General features: G+C 37.1%; 1 protein-coding gene across 9 annotated transcripts in view; it reads left to right on the top strand.

The window, feature by feature from the left end:
• CBLB (Cbl proto-oncogene B) overlaps positions 1-16976 on the top strand; it is a 225916-nt gene that overhangs the window by 178323 nt on the left and 30617 nt on the right. For 6 of the 9 annotated variants that reach the window (XM_070787231.1, XM_019974470.2, XM_019974309.2 and 3 more), the window contains exons 13-14: positions 2787-2881; positions 16825-16971. In XM_070787231.1, the coding sequence (XP_070643332.1) occupies positions 2787-2881; positions 16825-16971 (242 nt within the window). The remainder of the gene's footprint in view (positions 1-2786; positions 2882-16824; positions 16972-16976) is intronic. The other 3 variants (XM_019974609.2, XM_019974545.2, XM_019974752.2) reach the window with 1 other exon arrangement.

The raw sequence follows: 16976 nt of genomic DNA, 5'->3' as shown, positions 1-16976 counted from the left end.
CCAGTGAGTGGGCTCTTTGTATCAGGTGGCCAAAATATTGGAGTTTCAGCTTCAGCATCAGTCCTTCCAAGGAATATTTAGGGTTGATTTCCTATAGGATTGACTGGTTAGATATCCTTGCTGTCCAAGAGACTCTCAAGAGCCTTCTCCAGCACCAGAGTCCAAAAGCATCAATTCTTCAGTGCTCAGCTTTCTTTATACTCCAACTCTCACATCTATACATGACTACTGGAAAAACCATGGCTTTGACTAGATGGACCTTTGTTGTCAAAGTAATGTCTCTGCTTTTTAATATGCTGTCTAGGTTGATCATAACTTTTCTTCTAAGGAGCAAGTGTCTTTTAATTTCATGGCTGCAGTCACCATCTGCAATGATTTTGGAGCCCAAGAAAATATAGTCTGTCACTGTTTGCATTGTTTCCCCATCTATTTGCCATGAAGTGATGAGACCATATGCCACTTCATTTTTTGAATGTTGAGTTTTAAGCCAACTTTTTCACTTTCCTCTTTCACTTTCATCAAGAGGTTCTTTAGTTCCTCTTCGCTTTTTGCCATAAGGGTGGTGTCATCTGCATATCTGAGGTTATTGATATTTCTCCCGGCAGTCTTGATTCCAGCTTGTGAGTCAACCAGCACAGCGTTTTGCACGATATACCCTGCATATCAGTTAAATAAGCAGGGTGACAATATACAGCCTTGACGTACTCCTTTCCCAATTTTGAACCAGTGTGTTGTTCATGTTTGGTTCTAAGTGTTGCTTCTTGACCTGCATACAGATTTCTCAGGTGGTCTGATATTCCCATCTCTTCAATAATTTTCCACAGTTTGTTATGGTCCACAGAGTCAAAGGCTTTAGTGTAGTCAATGAAGCAGAAGTAGATGTTTTTCTGGAATTCTTTTGCTTTTCCATGGTCCAGTGGATGTTGGCAATTTGATCTGTTCCTCTACCTTTTTCTAAATCTGGCTTGTACATCTGGAAGTTCTCAGTTTGTGTACTGTTGAAGCCTAACTTGAAAAGATTTTGAGCATTACCTTGCTAACATGAGAAATGAATGCAAGTTTGCGGTAGTTTGAACATTCTTTGGCATTGCCTTTCTTTGGGGTTGGAATGAAAACTGACCTTTTCCAGTCTTGAGGCCACTGCCACGTTTTCCAAATTTGCTGCCATATTGAGTGCAACACTTTCACAGCGTCATCTTTTAGGATTGAAATAGCTGAGCTGGAATTCCATCACCTCCACTACTTTGTTCGTAGTGTTACTTCCTAAGGCCCGCTTGACTTCACACTCCAGAATGTCTGGCTCTAGGTGAGTGACCACACCATCTTGGTTATCTGGGTCGTGAAGATCTTTTTTGTATTCTTACCACCTCTTCTTAATATCTTCTGTTTCTGTTAGGTCCTTACAGTTTCTGTCCTTTATTGTGCCAGTCTTTGCATGAAATGTTCCCTTGGCGTATTTGTTGGTTAAAGGGATTTTTAATGTTTAAAGTTTTTCACTGATCTGTACAAAAATTAATATCGATTTAGAAATTTCTTGTCGTAGCAAAATCTAAAAAACTCTACCTTGTTCTTTCATCCATAGTCATAACCTATGATAAAATTAAAGATTTATTGATATTTTTATCATAGTTCATCTCTAGTGTATTGAATGTAATGAGAAATCAAAAACTAGCACAGGGCGTTTTTTTTTAGAGTGATAACTTGAATGATATAAAATTTATACTGTGTAGCTTTGAATTGCAAACATTGATATATTTCAAATGGATTCTTTAAACATGTTCCTTTTCTTATGTTGACAAGGATGAATGTGGCTGTTTCACTTCTAAAGCTTCAGCATCATTCTAGAATATTGAGGCAGGGGGAAGGAAATTGGTAGGTTACTCATTGGGTTACTAGAACTAGTTACATCACATCCTTTTTGCCACAGATTAGCCTGTACCATTTATATAGGAACTAATACATAGTTTGGGAGAGAGCTAATCATTACTTAAAGGTCTTAAAATATATTTAATCTGTCTCTTCAAGGTTATTCTTTTTTTCCTTTTAAATTGCTTTAATTTCACATTATTGGATTAGTGAAGAGCAGTTGTTCAGTTCCCATAATGTGACTGAGCAACCTGGAAATCAGAATTCCTGAATTCTGAATAATTAAATTCTGGTTGTTGTATCTTATGAGCAAGGTAACATAAGTTTTGGTTTGTGTTGTTCACACACTGAAAACTATGTTTAATGTTGCTTGCTCTTTGAAAGTCAGACCAGGTCTCTAATTGCCAGTAGTGCTGAAGCTTCGACCTTGAAAGAACAAAGGCATTTCTGATTATACTCCTGTGTTATTTTGTCAAGAACTTTAGAAATGTTCTGTTAACCCCAGAGAGATATAATTTATTTGGGAGGAATTGAAACAAGAATTGCACCCACTGCTACTTTTTTCCCTTATTAAATCCTTACAGAGAGTGCTAACTTTTCAACAAAAACTCATCATGTTTGGGAACTTTTACTACTTACTTATCTAGTTGATCTGTATCTGATTTATAGAAACTATAGCATCTCCCCTCAGTGTGTTTAAGAATTATGCTGTATTTTATTTTTTCACATAACTAGGTATTATTTTGGGTAGCAGCAGATAATCACTATGGTTCTTCTAAGTAAATTATATGATATTTCACTTGTTCGAATAAGCTGAAATGATATATTCTTTTCAAAATTACAGAATGTCTAAGAGCTGCTATTGTTTTAAGGTCCTCCAGAAGTTAAAATTCTAAGCTAACCCTTTGATTTCCTTTCAGGTCTTTTCCAACGGTCACCTGGGAAGTGAAGAATATGATGTTCCTCCCCGGCTTTCTCCTCCCCCTCCAGCTGCCACCCTTCTCCCCAGCATCAAGTAAGTATTTCTGGATTTGGAGACCAATTTTCCATGCACAAAGTTGCTGTCCAGAGTGGTTTTGAGGTTCTCAGTACGAAAAGTACAGGGTGAATAGAAGTGCGTCGATGAAAATGAACCAGCTGGATTTTTAAAGTAAAGCAACAGAAATCAGATCCTTTCTGATTCTTTGCTGATAACGACAGCATTTTTGAGACTTATCTACACTCTGAGATTACGCAGAAACCAACAGAGAAATAGCTAAGTCTTCCCTACATCCAGATGGAGGCTCCAGTAACACAGTGCTCCCCTTCCCACCCCTGTCTCTTCCTCAGAAGTGTCACATTTATGCCAGCTACCCAGTTTGACATTGTGAAATGATGTTTGGTTCCTCCAGTATTCTCATTCCTCAAATCCGTTCAGCCACCCATCCCTGTTGATTGTTCTTTTGAGTTTTTCATATTCATCTAATCTTCCCCATTGCACTAGTTTTGGCTTATAACAGGCTAGCAGAAATAACCTTCTACCTGATCTCAGAATTAACATCAATGGATTTTAAAGCTAGAAAAATTAGTTTAACCAAATGTCTCATTTGAGAAATAGGGACACAAGAAGCAACATCAGATAGTTAAGTGATAGTGTCTACCCAGATAAAACCTGGAGAAAACCAAATCTCCTGATTGCCATTCTCCTCCTCCTTATATTAAATCCAGCTGCTTGTCTCCCATCCAATATATGTTATTCACATAGCTGATTTAATTTAAATTCTGCTTTCCACAAATCACTTTCCTACTCAAAACTCAACATTGTTCTTTCTTTCCTTTTACATTAATTCTGTGCTCTCCTGCTATCAGTAAGATCCACAGAATTCTACTCAACTAAAATATTGTTCAGGAATTCCTAATGCTTGCCCTTTAATCTTGTCTTGATTTTTTTTTTGGTTTTGTGCATCCATACAGTACCCTCCTATGCACCAGATTTTCAGAATCTTTATTCTCAAGATCCATGTCTCAGGCTCCACTTCTTTATGAAAACTGAGACTTCTGTTATAGTGATGATAAAAAGACTGAATCTCATTCCTCTTCTTCCTCAAGTGTATTTTTTACACATTAAATTATGAACTTTACTGTTTTCTGATATTAAAGTGCCTTTCCACATTTAAAAGATTATAAGGTTTTAAGGGCAAAAACTTTTTCTTGTAATCTCTGCTTTTCCCTTAATACCTTACAACAATTGTTATTTAGTGAGTATACTAAGAATGCTTTGTTGCTTAACTCTATCATCTGCCAAGTCCCTCATTTCTAATTGAACATCTTAGAGCATCTTCAGTCCTTCTTCTGCTGGTCACTGAATGCAAAAGAACAATAAGCTAGCTAGATACCATGCCTGCATGTTAAGTCATTTTAGTTGTGTCTGACTCTTTGCAACTCCATGGACTGTAGCCCTCCAGTTTCCTCTGTCCATGGGATTCTCAAGGCAAGAATACTAGAGTGAGTTGCCGTTTCCTCCTTCAGGGGATCTTCCTGAACCTGGGATCGAACCTGCATCTCCTGTATTGGCAGGCGGTTCTTTACCACTAGCACCAACTGGAAAGTCCATACCAGCTCCCAAGAAATTTACAATCTGCTTTAAAATAAAGTTAATATACATAAAATCACAAGAGAACATCATGCAGTAAATTGAACGAATCTAACTTGTTAGTTTTTGTACATGCTTGGAGAAGAGTGCAGTATAGACTTTGTAAGTCAAGGATGTTTTTAGAGAAGTTGGAAATTTACTGAGTCATAGAGGATGGGCACAGTTGGGAAGGAGTGTCCATGAGGAAAAGCCAAGCGTGTGAAATTGACATCATTTAGGGGACAGTGGGGAACTAAGCTAATTGGACCATCCTCCAGTGGCTGGGTTTCCTGGAGCTGCCAGATATGTAGAAGACATGGAAGTTAGAAGCAAATATACATATTCTGTGTAGTGGGCTCTACATTAGTAATAACATATGATATTATAGCCCCAAATGAACTCTGGATATATGTATACATAATTAAAACATCTAAGCTCAATTACCTCTAATTCAGAGAACGTCAGAAAATGAATTACATGAAATCTGGCTACAATTAGAGATTAAAATTTTGCATTCTGTTTATTAAATTCATATTGGCAAATGGGATAAAAGGCAGAGGTTACAATTTGCTTCATTTATATTTAATATGAAGTGTTTGTTTTTCCTATAAATAAAGAACAACAAATTCATAGTAAACTACATTTAATTGATATTTTTATAACATTTCATTTTGTATTTGTAGGTGGATATATTTTTGTCCCATTTACTCTTGATTTTTTTCCCTCAGAAACAATGTAGCTGCTTTACTTAACAGAAAAATACTTTAACAGTGCATCCTTAATAGCAAATTAATTTCCTATTTTGCATGCTGCAAATTAACCATAGTTAAAATTACAAGTGTTGGCTTTTAATAGCATGTTTATCTCTCCATTTTATTATTTACTCTGACATATGGGTAGCAATTATTCATTGTAGAAAATATGGAAAATATATAAAGGAAGAAAAAAATTAAACAGATACATAAATACAAGCATATACATACCCCAAATATCAATCAATGGCCAGCGTCTTAATATTTTATTTTATTTTTTTACTTTTTTATATGATTTAGATTATATTGTAGAGATACTTTCATGCTGTCCTTTGTCAGTATTTTAATAAGCATTTTTCTTAATTATTTATGCTACACTGTATTTATTATGAAACCAGGATGGAATTCTGAGGTGAATATTAAAATATTAATAAAATCAGACTTAGTCCCAGAGGTGACTCCAGTATCAAGTATTTGTCTATCTTTCAACAAGGGAACTTCTCTGAGCCTGACTTTCTCCATCTGATAAATGAAGGGATCTGTTTATCTTAAATGGTGTCTCAAATCCTTTGGGTTTCCCTAATGGCTTGGTGAAAAACCTGCCTGTAGTCCAGGAGGCGCAGATTCAATCCCTGGGTCAGGAAGATCCCTTGGAGGAGGAAATGGCAACCCACTCAGTATTCTTGCTTGGATAATCCCATGGACAGAGAAGCCTGGCAGGCTACACAGTCCCTGGGGTTACAAAAGAGTCAGATACAATTTAGCAGCCAAACAAAATTAAATCCTTTAGAACTTCAACTTTTTAGGTTTCATGCAGTGGTTTTCTAAGAGAAAGTTATCTAAAGTATTAATTACAAATGTATACTTGGCAACTTGAATGTCCATTTATATTTAGTTAGTTGGTTGTATCCCATTTTTGAAGCCAGTGTAAATTGGATTACTACTCTGGGTTTTTTTATTTGCTTGCTTTCTTTTTGGTTATTTCAGCTTCATTAGAGTGTATAACCAGAGTACAATGAGTATAGATTCTCAGCTCTGGAGGGTTGTAGAATAGAGGTCTTAGCAAAATGTCATCAGTGATATAGGGATGTTGGATATTCAAGTCCCTGTTTCCAAGTTAGTGTCTTAGTGCATGGCTCAAAATTATGCCATAGCAAAATAACAGACTGCTACCCAACATAGGGGCTTCCCTGGTGACTCAGATGGTAAAGAACCTACCCAACACAGACTTTGGCCGGGCCTCCCACATGTTGAAAGCCCCAATGGTGAATTCAGTAATGTCACACCTAATGTCTACTTTTTAAATCTATACTGTGTTATTAGTATTTACTGAAATGTAATTGTCAAATCATTTGATGTTACTCTGATTCCCATTATATTGATGGAAGAGGTTACTCTGTGATAGTGTTTACTTTCTTGTAAAACAGTATGATTCTGTGACTTTTATGGTGTAATTTATCTGGTGACCTAGAAGAATATATAATTAATTTTTAAAATATATTCTCGTGAAAGCAAGCTGAAACTACTAGTGTGTGGTGTGCTTAGTCGCTCAGCTGTGCCCAACTCTTCACAACTCCGTGGACTGTGGCCCACCAGGTTCCTCTCTCCCAGGCAAGAATACTGGAGTGCCATGTCCTCCTCCAGGGGATCTTCCCAACCCAGGGGTCGAACCCAGGTCTTCTCCCTTGCAGGTGGATTCTTTACTGTCTGAGCCACCAGGGAAGCCCAAGAGTACTGGAGTGAGTAGCCTATCCCTTTCCAGGGAATCTTCCCAACCCAGGAATTGAACCAGGGTCTCCTGCATTGCAGGCAGATTCTATAGCAGCTGAGCTACAAGGGAACCCCAACTAGTGTGTATAGATTTCTTTATTTTTTCCTTAAATGTTTCTATTTAAGATGATTGACACTTAGCTATAAATTCTTAAATAAATGCTTGTAATGTGGAAGGAAAGTTATGACCAACCTAGATAGCATATTCAAAAGCAGAGACATTACTTTGCCAACAAAGGTCTGTCTAGTCAAGGCTATGGTTTTTTCAGTAGTCATGTATGGATGTGAGAGTTGGACTGTGAAGAAAGCTGAGCGCCGAAGAATTGATGCTTTTGAACTGTGGTGCTGGAGAAGACTCTTGCGAGTCCCGAGGAGATCTAACCAGTCCATTCTAAAGGAGATCAGTCCTGAGTGTTCAATGGAAGGACTGAGGCTGAGGCCGAAACTCCAATACTTTGGCCACCTCATGTGAAGAGTTGACTCATTTGGGAAAGACCCTGATGCTGGGAGGGATTGGGGGCAGGAGGAGAAGGGGATGACAGAGGCTGAATGACTTCACCGACTTGATGCACATGAGTTTGGGTGAACTCTGGTCCATCACCACTCTGGGAGTTGGTGATGGACAGGGAGGCCTGGCGTGCTGCGATTCATGGAGTCGCAAAGAGTCGGACACGACTGAGCGACTGAATTGAACTGAACTGAATGTGGGTAATTGTAATTTAGGGGAAGAAGGAAAAATTTATGTAGATTCTTTTCATTGTAGTGTCAGGTTTTATCTTGAGATAATTTGATTTTTCAAATTAAATAGAAACCTGAAACAATTAAAAATATTTATTTTACTTTACACAAGATGTTGGCCAATAAGCAAAGCTATTATTATGGGTATTAATGGAATAATTACTTCAGGTAAGATAATGTTCTGAAATGCTGAGGAATATCATTTTTTAAAAGAATATTCTTTTTGTTTCTTGTCCTTTATGAATAGACATTTTGTACTTTTGACTTACTAAGCTTTTAAATACACAATATTAAATTGAATCAATATTACTTCATAGTTTTGTAAGAAAGGTTTTTTGTTGTGGGAGGTGGTGGTGTTGATCATTGTTATAGATTTTTTTCTAAACAGATAAGGTGCTAATGTTTTCAGTTCAGTTCAGTCGCTCAGTCGTGTCCGACTCTTTGCAATCCCATGAACCGCAGCACGCCAGGCCTGTCCATCACCAACTCCCAGAGTCCACGCAAACCCATGTCCATTGAGTCGGTGATGCCATCCAACCATCTCATCCTCTGTCGTCCCCTTCTCCTCCCGCCCTCAATCTTTCCCAGCATCAGGGTCTTTTCAAATGAGTCAGCTGTCCGCACCAAGTGGCCAAAAGTATTGGAGTTTCAGCTCAAACATCCATCCTTCCAATGAACACCCAGGACTGATCTCCTTTAGGATGGACTGGTTGGATCTCCTTGCAGTCCAAGGGACCCTCAAGAATCTTCTGCAACACCACAGTTCAAAAAGCTCAGTGAAGAGTTTTGCCTTACTATTCTGTTTTCATTCAGTTGCATGTACTGACTGGAGATTCAGAGTCAATTAGGTAAAGTCACACCCTCATTGGAATTTGTGGTCTAGTTAGGGAGAACGGCAAGTAAACAAATAACCATAGTATATTGTCAGGTTGTGGTAAGTGCCGGAAGGAAAAATAAACCAGGGAAAGAGATAAATAGTGATAAGGAAGGTTTATATTTTGGTTGAGGTCATCAGGAAAGGTAATAACTGAACAGAAACCTGAAAGAAGGTAGCAAGCATTGAAGCTGTCAGGGTGAAGAGCATAAAGGGGTAGAACTCAAGTACAAAACAGTGAAGCAGGTGAATCCCTTTGGCATATCTGGAGAAGAGCAAGAGGGACAGGAGGGCTGAAGTTGAGTACAGTAGACAGGAGCTAAATCATATATTGCCTTTAAGGCCATGGGAGAACTCTGGTTTGATAAGTTTTAGGAGCCATGAAGGGTTTTGATCAATGTTGTGACCTGATGCTGGTTTGTGTGTTTAAAGAGTTTCACTCGGTGCTATGTGAACCGTCTTTAGGACAGCAGAAATGGGGGCAGAGAGACCAGTGAGAGTGTAGTCAGTCGGAAGTCATCTGATGCGCTGAACCAGTAAGAGATGGCCAGGGCTTTGACCAGAATGATGGTGATGGAGTTACATGGCCCACCATCCAAGAGTACCTGTTAATAAATTGGATGTCTGTGAGGTATGATAAATCAGGGATGATTCTTACATAGGTTTTTTCATTAAAGAAACTGAGTGAATGGGTTGGTGCCATTTATCAGATGGAGGGAGACTGGAGAAGGAGCAGGTGTGGGTAGGGGGCAAAGGTGGTAAATTTAAGACTTAAGGATTTGTTGAGTTTCAGGTGCTGATTACACACACACGTCCAAATAGTGATGCTGAGGGGACAGTTGGACATACTATCGAGGCTTTAAACTTTATATTATATATAAGCAAATTCATGGGAGAAGGGATATTTTTGTTTTGTTTTGCTTGGTTTTGATTGGGGAGTTAAAAACAGAGAAGAAATTACTAAGCCACAGGAGCTATTAAAGCAAACATCACATGGTAATTTTTAAAAGCTTAAGGGAAAGAAGCTTGATGGAAATTTTTCATCTTATATACAGTGCGTACCAGGCTTCATTGTTTATAGTTAACGGCAAAAGAGCAGAAAAACATGTTCTGTTATTGTTCACTTGAGGATCTGTGTAGACAGTATGCATGTCACTTTTACCTTAATCCTGTTTATATTTAACGATAAGGAATCAATTTCATTGATTTACAGATAAGAAAAGATGGTAGAAAACTTTAGATGGAAGATCAAGATGTAATTAGCAGCTGCTCTTTTTCTTAACCCTAGTGAGTGAACAGTGATGCTCTTGTTAATTTTTGAACCTGCTTTTATTCAAGTAAAAATATTTTCAGTATTTGTCAAGGTGATACATTAGTATTGTTTCATTTTTGTTTGCTTTACCTTGGGTAGATGGAAAGGTGCACTGTTATTGAAGATGGCAGTTCTTTGTAAGCTACAATCGACCTAATGTGTAAGGAATGGTATCACTGGGTCCTTCTTTTCAGTTTGTTCACAATGATTGCTGTGGCATTCTCTCATTGATGTATTATGTAGAAATGTGTGTGCATTTGGTTTTGACCTACTGCTATAACTCAGTATTTGAAACTCAGACTTTATTTTTTCTGCATATTCCTATTGATTTATAAATTTTGTTCAAATCTCCTGCAAAGCAGCTTGACCATCCTAACACATGTTTTCTAATGTTTTGTGGTGGATCCCTAAAACCTACTTGTTGACACAGTGATGAAAAGAATTGAGGGCTGCAAGTATATCATTTTAAACTAGTCTCAACAGAAAGAGAATATGTGGAAAAGGTAAAAAACACTATGGATATTATCTTTCTCCTTTTTAGTTTTATAATATCTAAATTCATACAGTATTGTAATCTCTCTCTCTCCTTTGAGGTTAAAATGACATTTGGAGGATGGCTATAATCTGGGTGTGGGGATGCCACTAATTTCACTAATCTTTCGTTTTCTCTGAGTGAAAGCTCAGATGAAAACTGATATTAACATTAATCCCAGTAGTCTGACAAATTTACTTGTAATTTACTATACAACTGATTTATGCTCACAAATAATTAGAAGTCTTAGACAAAAATGTGAGCCACTACATTCTATTTAAATATACAATCTAAACTATATTCCTCATACTGTCTTTTTTTGTCCCACAGTGGCATAGTTTATCATATATTCTCCATTTCCCCATGAATATATTGATCTGTTCATAGAGAAGGCATGTGGTTAGAATGAGATTTTTGTTTTCACATTAAGCACAGGCATCTTGACGTATTCCACCACATTCAAACATTTCTTGTTTCTGTCAACATTTCTCTGTAGGCGCAAATAGAATTAGATAAGTAATTTGAAAGCCACTAAGGATATTAAGCATATTTGTGAAAGATGCCTACCTGCAATATTTTAAATGAGTTAAAGTGAATTTACGGACTTTAAATGAAAATTTTCCAGTTGTTAAAGCATAATTTTCATACAGTGAAATTCACCCTGCTTTATTAGTGTACAGTTTTGTGAGTTTTGGCAAATTCTGAGTCATGTATTCACTACCACAGTTCAGAACAGTTCCTCACTCCAAAAAAATCCCCCAGGCCCTGTGTCAATTTCTTCCATTACCCAAACCCATGGAAATTATCGATCTGATTTGTGTCCATATAGTTTTGCTTTTTCCAGAAGGTCATATAAATAGAATCATACAGTTAGTTATAGTCTCTTTTGAGTTTGGCTTCTTTCTACTTAACTTAGCACAGGGAATTTGACATTCATCTAAGCTGTCAAGCGTACCAATAGCTTGTTTCTTTTTTTATTGTCCAGAGTAGGTATTCCATTGTAAAACACACTGTGGTTTATCCATCCCTCTACTGAGGGACATTCGAGTTGTCTCAGTTCAGTTCAGTCGCTCAGTCGTGTTCGACTCTTTGCCACCCCATGAATCGCAGCACGCCAGGCCTCCCTGTCCATCACCAACTCCTGGAGTTCACCCAAACTCGTGTGCGTCGAGTCAGTGATGCCATCCAGCCATTTCTAGTTATTGGCAGTTATAAGTAGTGACACTTTTAATATCATTTTGAAGTTTTTAATGTTCAGCATTGTTAATAGAAGACTAGATTCTCAAAAAAAAAAAAAAAAGTTTTCTAAACATTTATCTTCTTGATTTCTAAAACAGTCCTTTTGAAGTGTTAGGAATGCATATTGAGCCTAGATAAGTTAACTTAAAAATTAACTTAAGATTTGTTTCTCCAACTTAAAAGCAAGTTAGTGAAAGTGTTTATACTTAAGGCTTACATTTGGCCTAATAATATACCACCCTGATTCTTCTTGATGTCATAAAAAGAATCCTCAAAATTAGTATGTATGTTTATAGAGCACACTCTGAGATGCTGGGGAAATATTTGGCTTACAAGTGGCACATATGTAATCCTCATTTCAAATACAGCTGGATTATGTGTTATCACTTTGCTGGGCTGTGATTTCTCTGAGTTGGGTGTTTTCTCATTTAGGACCAGGATAATTAGTATAAGACCTATGGACTAAGATATATGCCAGGCTCTGAATATTCAACTTTAATAAAAGATATTTTTTAAAACCTTGCCTTCAGAGATTATTAAAGCTTGTTACATGTGGAAAATAAGCAAAATAATATATTTCAAACATTTTCTACATTATAAAGGGATGCTAAAAATAGCTTTCTTTCCCATAACAGTTTGGTCATGTATCTCTCTAGTAGCCTCTCATTCTTTTTGTCTGAAAGCCGTGAGTGTTCTGTGGGGCACACCACGCCAGATCTTGGTTGACTCAGGGTCTACCCTTAAGCATTTTGCAATTAAGACAGAAAAAGAAGGAAGACATAGATGACTATATAGAAAACACAGTGTCAGTGAATGAACATTTACTAAATACATGTAATAGAAAAGATTAAAGTTCAAAGAAAGTTACTGTTTTGTGGGGCAATGTCATAGGAGGTTCATCTATAAACAGTAAAGATGAATGTTCCTACTTTGCTTTGGTTCTGGAAAAGCTAATGAACTAATCAAGGTATCAGGAACTGCTCAAATGAAGGGAAAAAGTACTTGGTAAGGGTGATGTTTGAGGTATAAGTTATATAGGTGAAGCCAAAGGGCTCTGCAGACGGTCACCCCTCTGATTATATACCTCTGAAATCAGGAATGTCGAAGGCTGTAGAGGAGTGTATCTGTGAGCCTTCAGTTCAGAATGCAAAAATCACTAAGAAAAGCATTAGAAAATACATTGTTGTTCTGTTTCAAGTGTGCACATGCAGAAAGTGGATGTATTTCTCACTAAAGGTTTAAATAGCACATGCTGAATTTAACAAGAGGTGCAGGCTGTGGGAAGGATGGGTATGTATCTTCAGTACTGTGTGTCTTTGTGCATTACCAGTGTATTAACTCAGAAATGACAGCCACAGTGCAGAGCACTCTGTGAATGTATGATGATAATATAAAGGGAATGAAGTACTGGCTGTAAATGGAAAGATGGTTTACTTGGCAGCTTTAACTTGGAACCAGCCAAATAAAATTGCTCTATTTTATTCCTTTGGTATCCTAAAAATGTCCCATGAGCTAAATCAATGAGTGAACCTTCCCCCATGTCACGTAAATTACTTTCTCTACTACCAGAAGTAAACATACATGATAGTTATCAAAAGTTCTTAAACTTAATTTTACCAGTTATCTGATTGCAAGTAAAATTGAACCTATATTTTGAATGAGTTTTTGAAGGCAAAAAAACCACAAAATTCCCCAAATAATTACAAATAGTGTAATAATTTTCATAAATTAAGATTTCTTTTGTGGTATTTTATATACAATAAAATTTTATAGACAAATTTACAGGCAGATTTTATATGAAAATTATCTATTTGTACCTTTCTCATTTTATTAATATTTTAATTTTCAGTTCAGTTCAGTCGCTCAGTCGTGTCCGACTCTTTGCAACCCCATGAATCACAGCACGCCAGGCCTCCCTGTCCATCACCAACTCCCGGAGTTCACTCAGACTCACGTCCATTGAGTCCGTGATGTCATCCAGCCATCTCATCCTCTGTCGTCCCCTTCTCCTCCTGCCCCCAATCCCTCCCAGCATCAGAGTCTTTTCCAATGAGTCAACTCTTCACATGAGGTGGCCAAAGTACTGGAGTTTCAGCTTTAGCATTATTCCTTCCAAAGAAATTTTAATTTTATTAGAGTATAATTGATTTGTAGTGATGTGTTATTTTCAGGTGAACAGACTAATTCAGTTATATATACATACATCTGTTCTTTTTTAGATTCTTTATTAACACTTTATTTTGTAGAGCCATTTTGATTCACAGCAATATTCAGGAGAAGCTACAGATATTTTCTGTATAGCCCCCACACGTGCCTGAAAGTGTTAGTCACATACTCGTGTCCAACTCTTTGCGATCCTATGGACTGTGGCCTGCCAGGCTTATCTGTCAATGGAATTCTCCAGGCAAGAATACTGGAGTGGGTAGCCATTCCCTTCTCCAAGGGACCTTCCCGACCCAGGGGTAGAGCATCGGTCTCCTGCATTGCAGTGAGATTCTTTTACCGTCTGAGCCGCCAGGGAAGCCCCTACACATGCCTACCCATCTTCATTTTCAGTGACCTTCATCATAGTGGTCAGTCATTTCAGTCGCTCAGTCATGTCCGACTCTGCAACCCCGTGAATCGCAGCACGCCAGGCCTCCCTGTCCATCACCAACTCCTGGAGTTCACCCAACTCTTACATCCATACATGAGCACTGGAAAAACCATAGCCTTGACTAGATGGACCTTTGTTGACAAAGTAATGTCTCTGCTGGAATAGTATTCTTATATATTGGCTTATTTTTAATTAGAATATTACACTGATATAAAAAGTCTGCATTAAAAATACAATAAAGAAGAGAAGTAAAATCTATTTAGAACTTTATTAAGATGGTGATGAGTGGGATATAAGGATATCCAGGCCTTTTTTTTAGATTTAGATATGAAGCAAATGCCACTCGAAGACTTTCCTTAAAATATATTTAAGCTAACTCTCTACAACTAGTTGGATAGCTCAGTTGGTAAAGAATCTGCCCGCAATGCGGGAGACCTGGGTTCGATCCGTGAGTTGGGAAGATCCCCTGGAGAAGGGAAAGGCTATCCACTCCAGTATTCTGGCCTAGAGAATTCCATGGACTACAGTCCATGGGGTCACAAAGAGTCAGACCCAACTGAGTGTCTGAAACACTTCACTCCACAGTAGGTTTTAGCAGTAAAATATTAGATGCCCTTTGCTTTTCATTTTCTTCAGGATACTCCATCTATTGATTTGCAGCTAAACAGTGCAGGGGGTTGGGGGGGAACTACTTTGATTAAATTCTTTATCATTGAAGAGAAAATCAAACAACCAGATTTGATTTCAGAAATTGTACATTCTTATGTGATAGTACACTGCTTCTTTGAAAACTCTTAAATCTTTAGAATTAAGCTGGAACAAGCAGAACATTCCTGACATTAATGAGTTTTGAATATTTGGTTAACAAATCTTTTTATTTTATACGATATATGCCTCAATTTCCTAGGGGAAAAAAATTCATTGTTCATGAAAGTATGTTAGGACATAGAAAGTATGTGGACTTTTTTCATTTCTTTTGCTAACAGAACCCTTTCTGGCCATTGTGTTAGCTAAATTTATATCCATGTTTATAAGAATTTGTGAAAAGTTAATGTTTGAAATCCCTGCTCTAATTCCCATCAGATCACCATTTCGCAGTCCGTGTACTCAATGGCCTTCATTTGGGATGTACATCTTTCTAGGTTATACCGTGGTAGGTGTAACCCTTAGGTTATTAGCTGTGCTCTGGCTGGTGACAGTGGACTCCTGTCACTGCATCACTGTGCTTTGATTTCACCCTGAACTGTCATTTTGAATCCCAAGGTCGCTCAAACAAACAAGAATTCAAAAATCAGTATTGAAAAAGTCTTCAAAGACGGGCAAAAATAGACTTGAAAATTCATCTCTGAACTTCCTAGAGACTCTGATATATGGTTGAAATTTGAGAACCTTTAGGTTTTTCAGAGTGTCTTCTTTTAATGGGCAGGGAGAAAAAGTCTTAAACTTGTTTTCATTCAAACTAGTAAGGAGAAATAAAAATGAAAAAATTGTTTGTCTTAATGGCTCAAATACCAAAGGCCTCTTGCTCCCTCTACAGAAGGTGTTGCAAAATTGCAGTCACAAAGATTTAAAAAAAAAAAAAAAAAAGACATTAACAAGTTTATCTTGAGGTTCATGATTCACAAAATGTTTTGGATCCATATGTACCTCCAGTGTCTTGCAAACTGGTTGGTTGTCCTCAAGTTTGTCACAGTAGGTTTCTGTGCTTCTACTTTGGTGTTTTTCATTGGTGTCAGCAAGGGTTTAGAGTAAACTCCATTAATAATAACTGTTAAAAAAAAATACTTTTTTCTGGGCTTGTTAATTGACTTTGTTTATTTACTCACATGAATGAGTAAAATGCTTGAAAAAATTTCTTTTTAGGTAATTGTTTTACATATTTTCATTCTTTTTTATATAGCCAGGAAATTTGCACCATGAAAACAATGGACTCCACTTAAAGACTTAAGTTCTTTTATTATCTACTTCTAATTGTCCCAGTCATTTTTAGATCTTAGTTGTTGTTGGGGCAAAAATTAACAATCTGAATTGTAACTTCACAGGAGAAAGAACTGTTTCATTAGTGAAACTGGGTTTTTTTCAACTGTACATAATACAGGAGACTGAAAGTTGACCTATAAATTCTTAATGTATAAAACAACCATCTATGCATATATATCATCTTAATTTATAAATTTAAGTTGAAACAAAATGTTAATATTTTACTAACTTTGATGTAAATAGTTTTATGCCTTCACTTACAACTCCAGGACCTTTTCATTTTATTTGATAGGTTACTGGTTTCTCTTATTGTGCCATTTTGAAGTTATAAGTATGAAAATGCTTTTATTTCATCAATAGGGTCTTAACAAAAGATTAAAAATCCTTTTCATTTGTATTTAGTATAAGAATAGCCCTTAGGGATGTTACCCTGTAATTAAAAAATGAACCCAAGTGACAACATAGATTCTTTGATTTAAATAGGTCACATCAGAGTTGCCTGTCCTAAATTATTATACTAAAACTAGACTGGATTTTTTTTCCCCCTCTGGTAGGTGTACTGGTCCACTAGCGAATTCCCTTTCAGAGAAAACAAGAGACCCGGTAGAGGAAGATGACGATGAATACAAGGTTCCTTCATCCCATCCTGTTTCCTTGAGTTCACAACCATCTCATTGCCATAATGTAAAACCTCCTCCTAGGTAAG

Source organism: Bos indicus, chromosome 1 (assembly GCF_029378745.1).
Source record: "Bos indicus isolate NIAB-ARS_2022 breed Sahiwal x Tharparkar chromosome 1, NIAB-ARS_B.indTharparkar_mat_pri_1.0, whole genome shotgun sequence".
NCBI lineage: Eukaryota > Metazoa > Chordata > Mammalia > Artiodactyla > Bovidae > Bos > Bos indicus.
The sequence above is the reverse complement of the archived record's forward strand: the minus strand, read 5'-3'. Positions and strand labels throughout refer to the sequence as shown.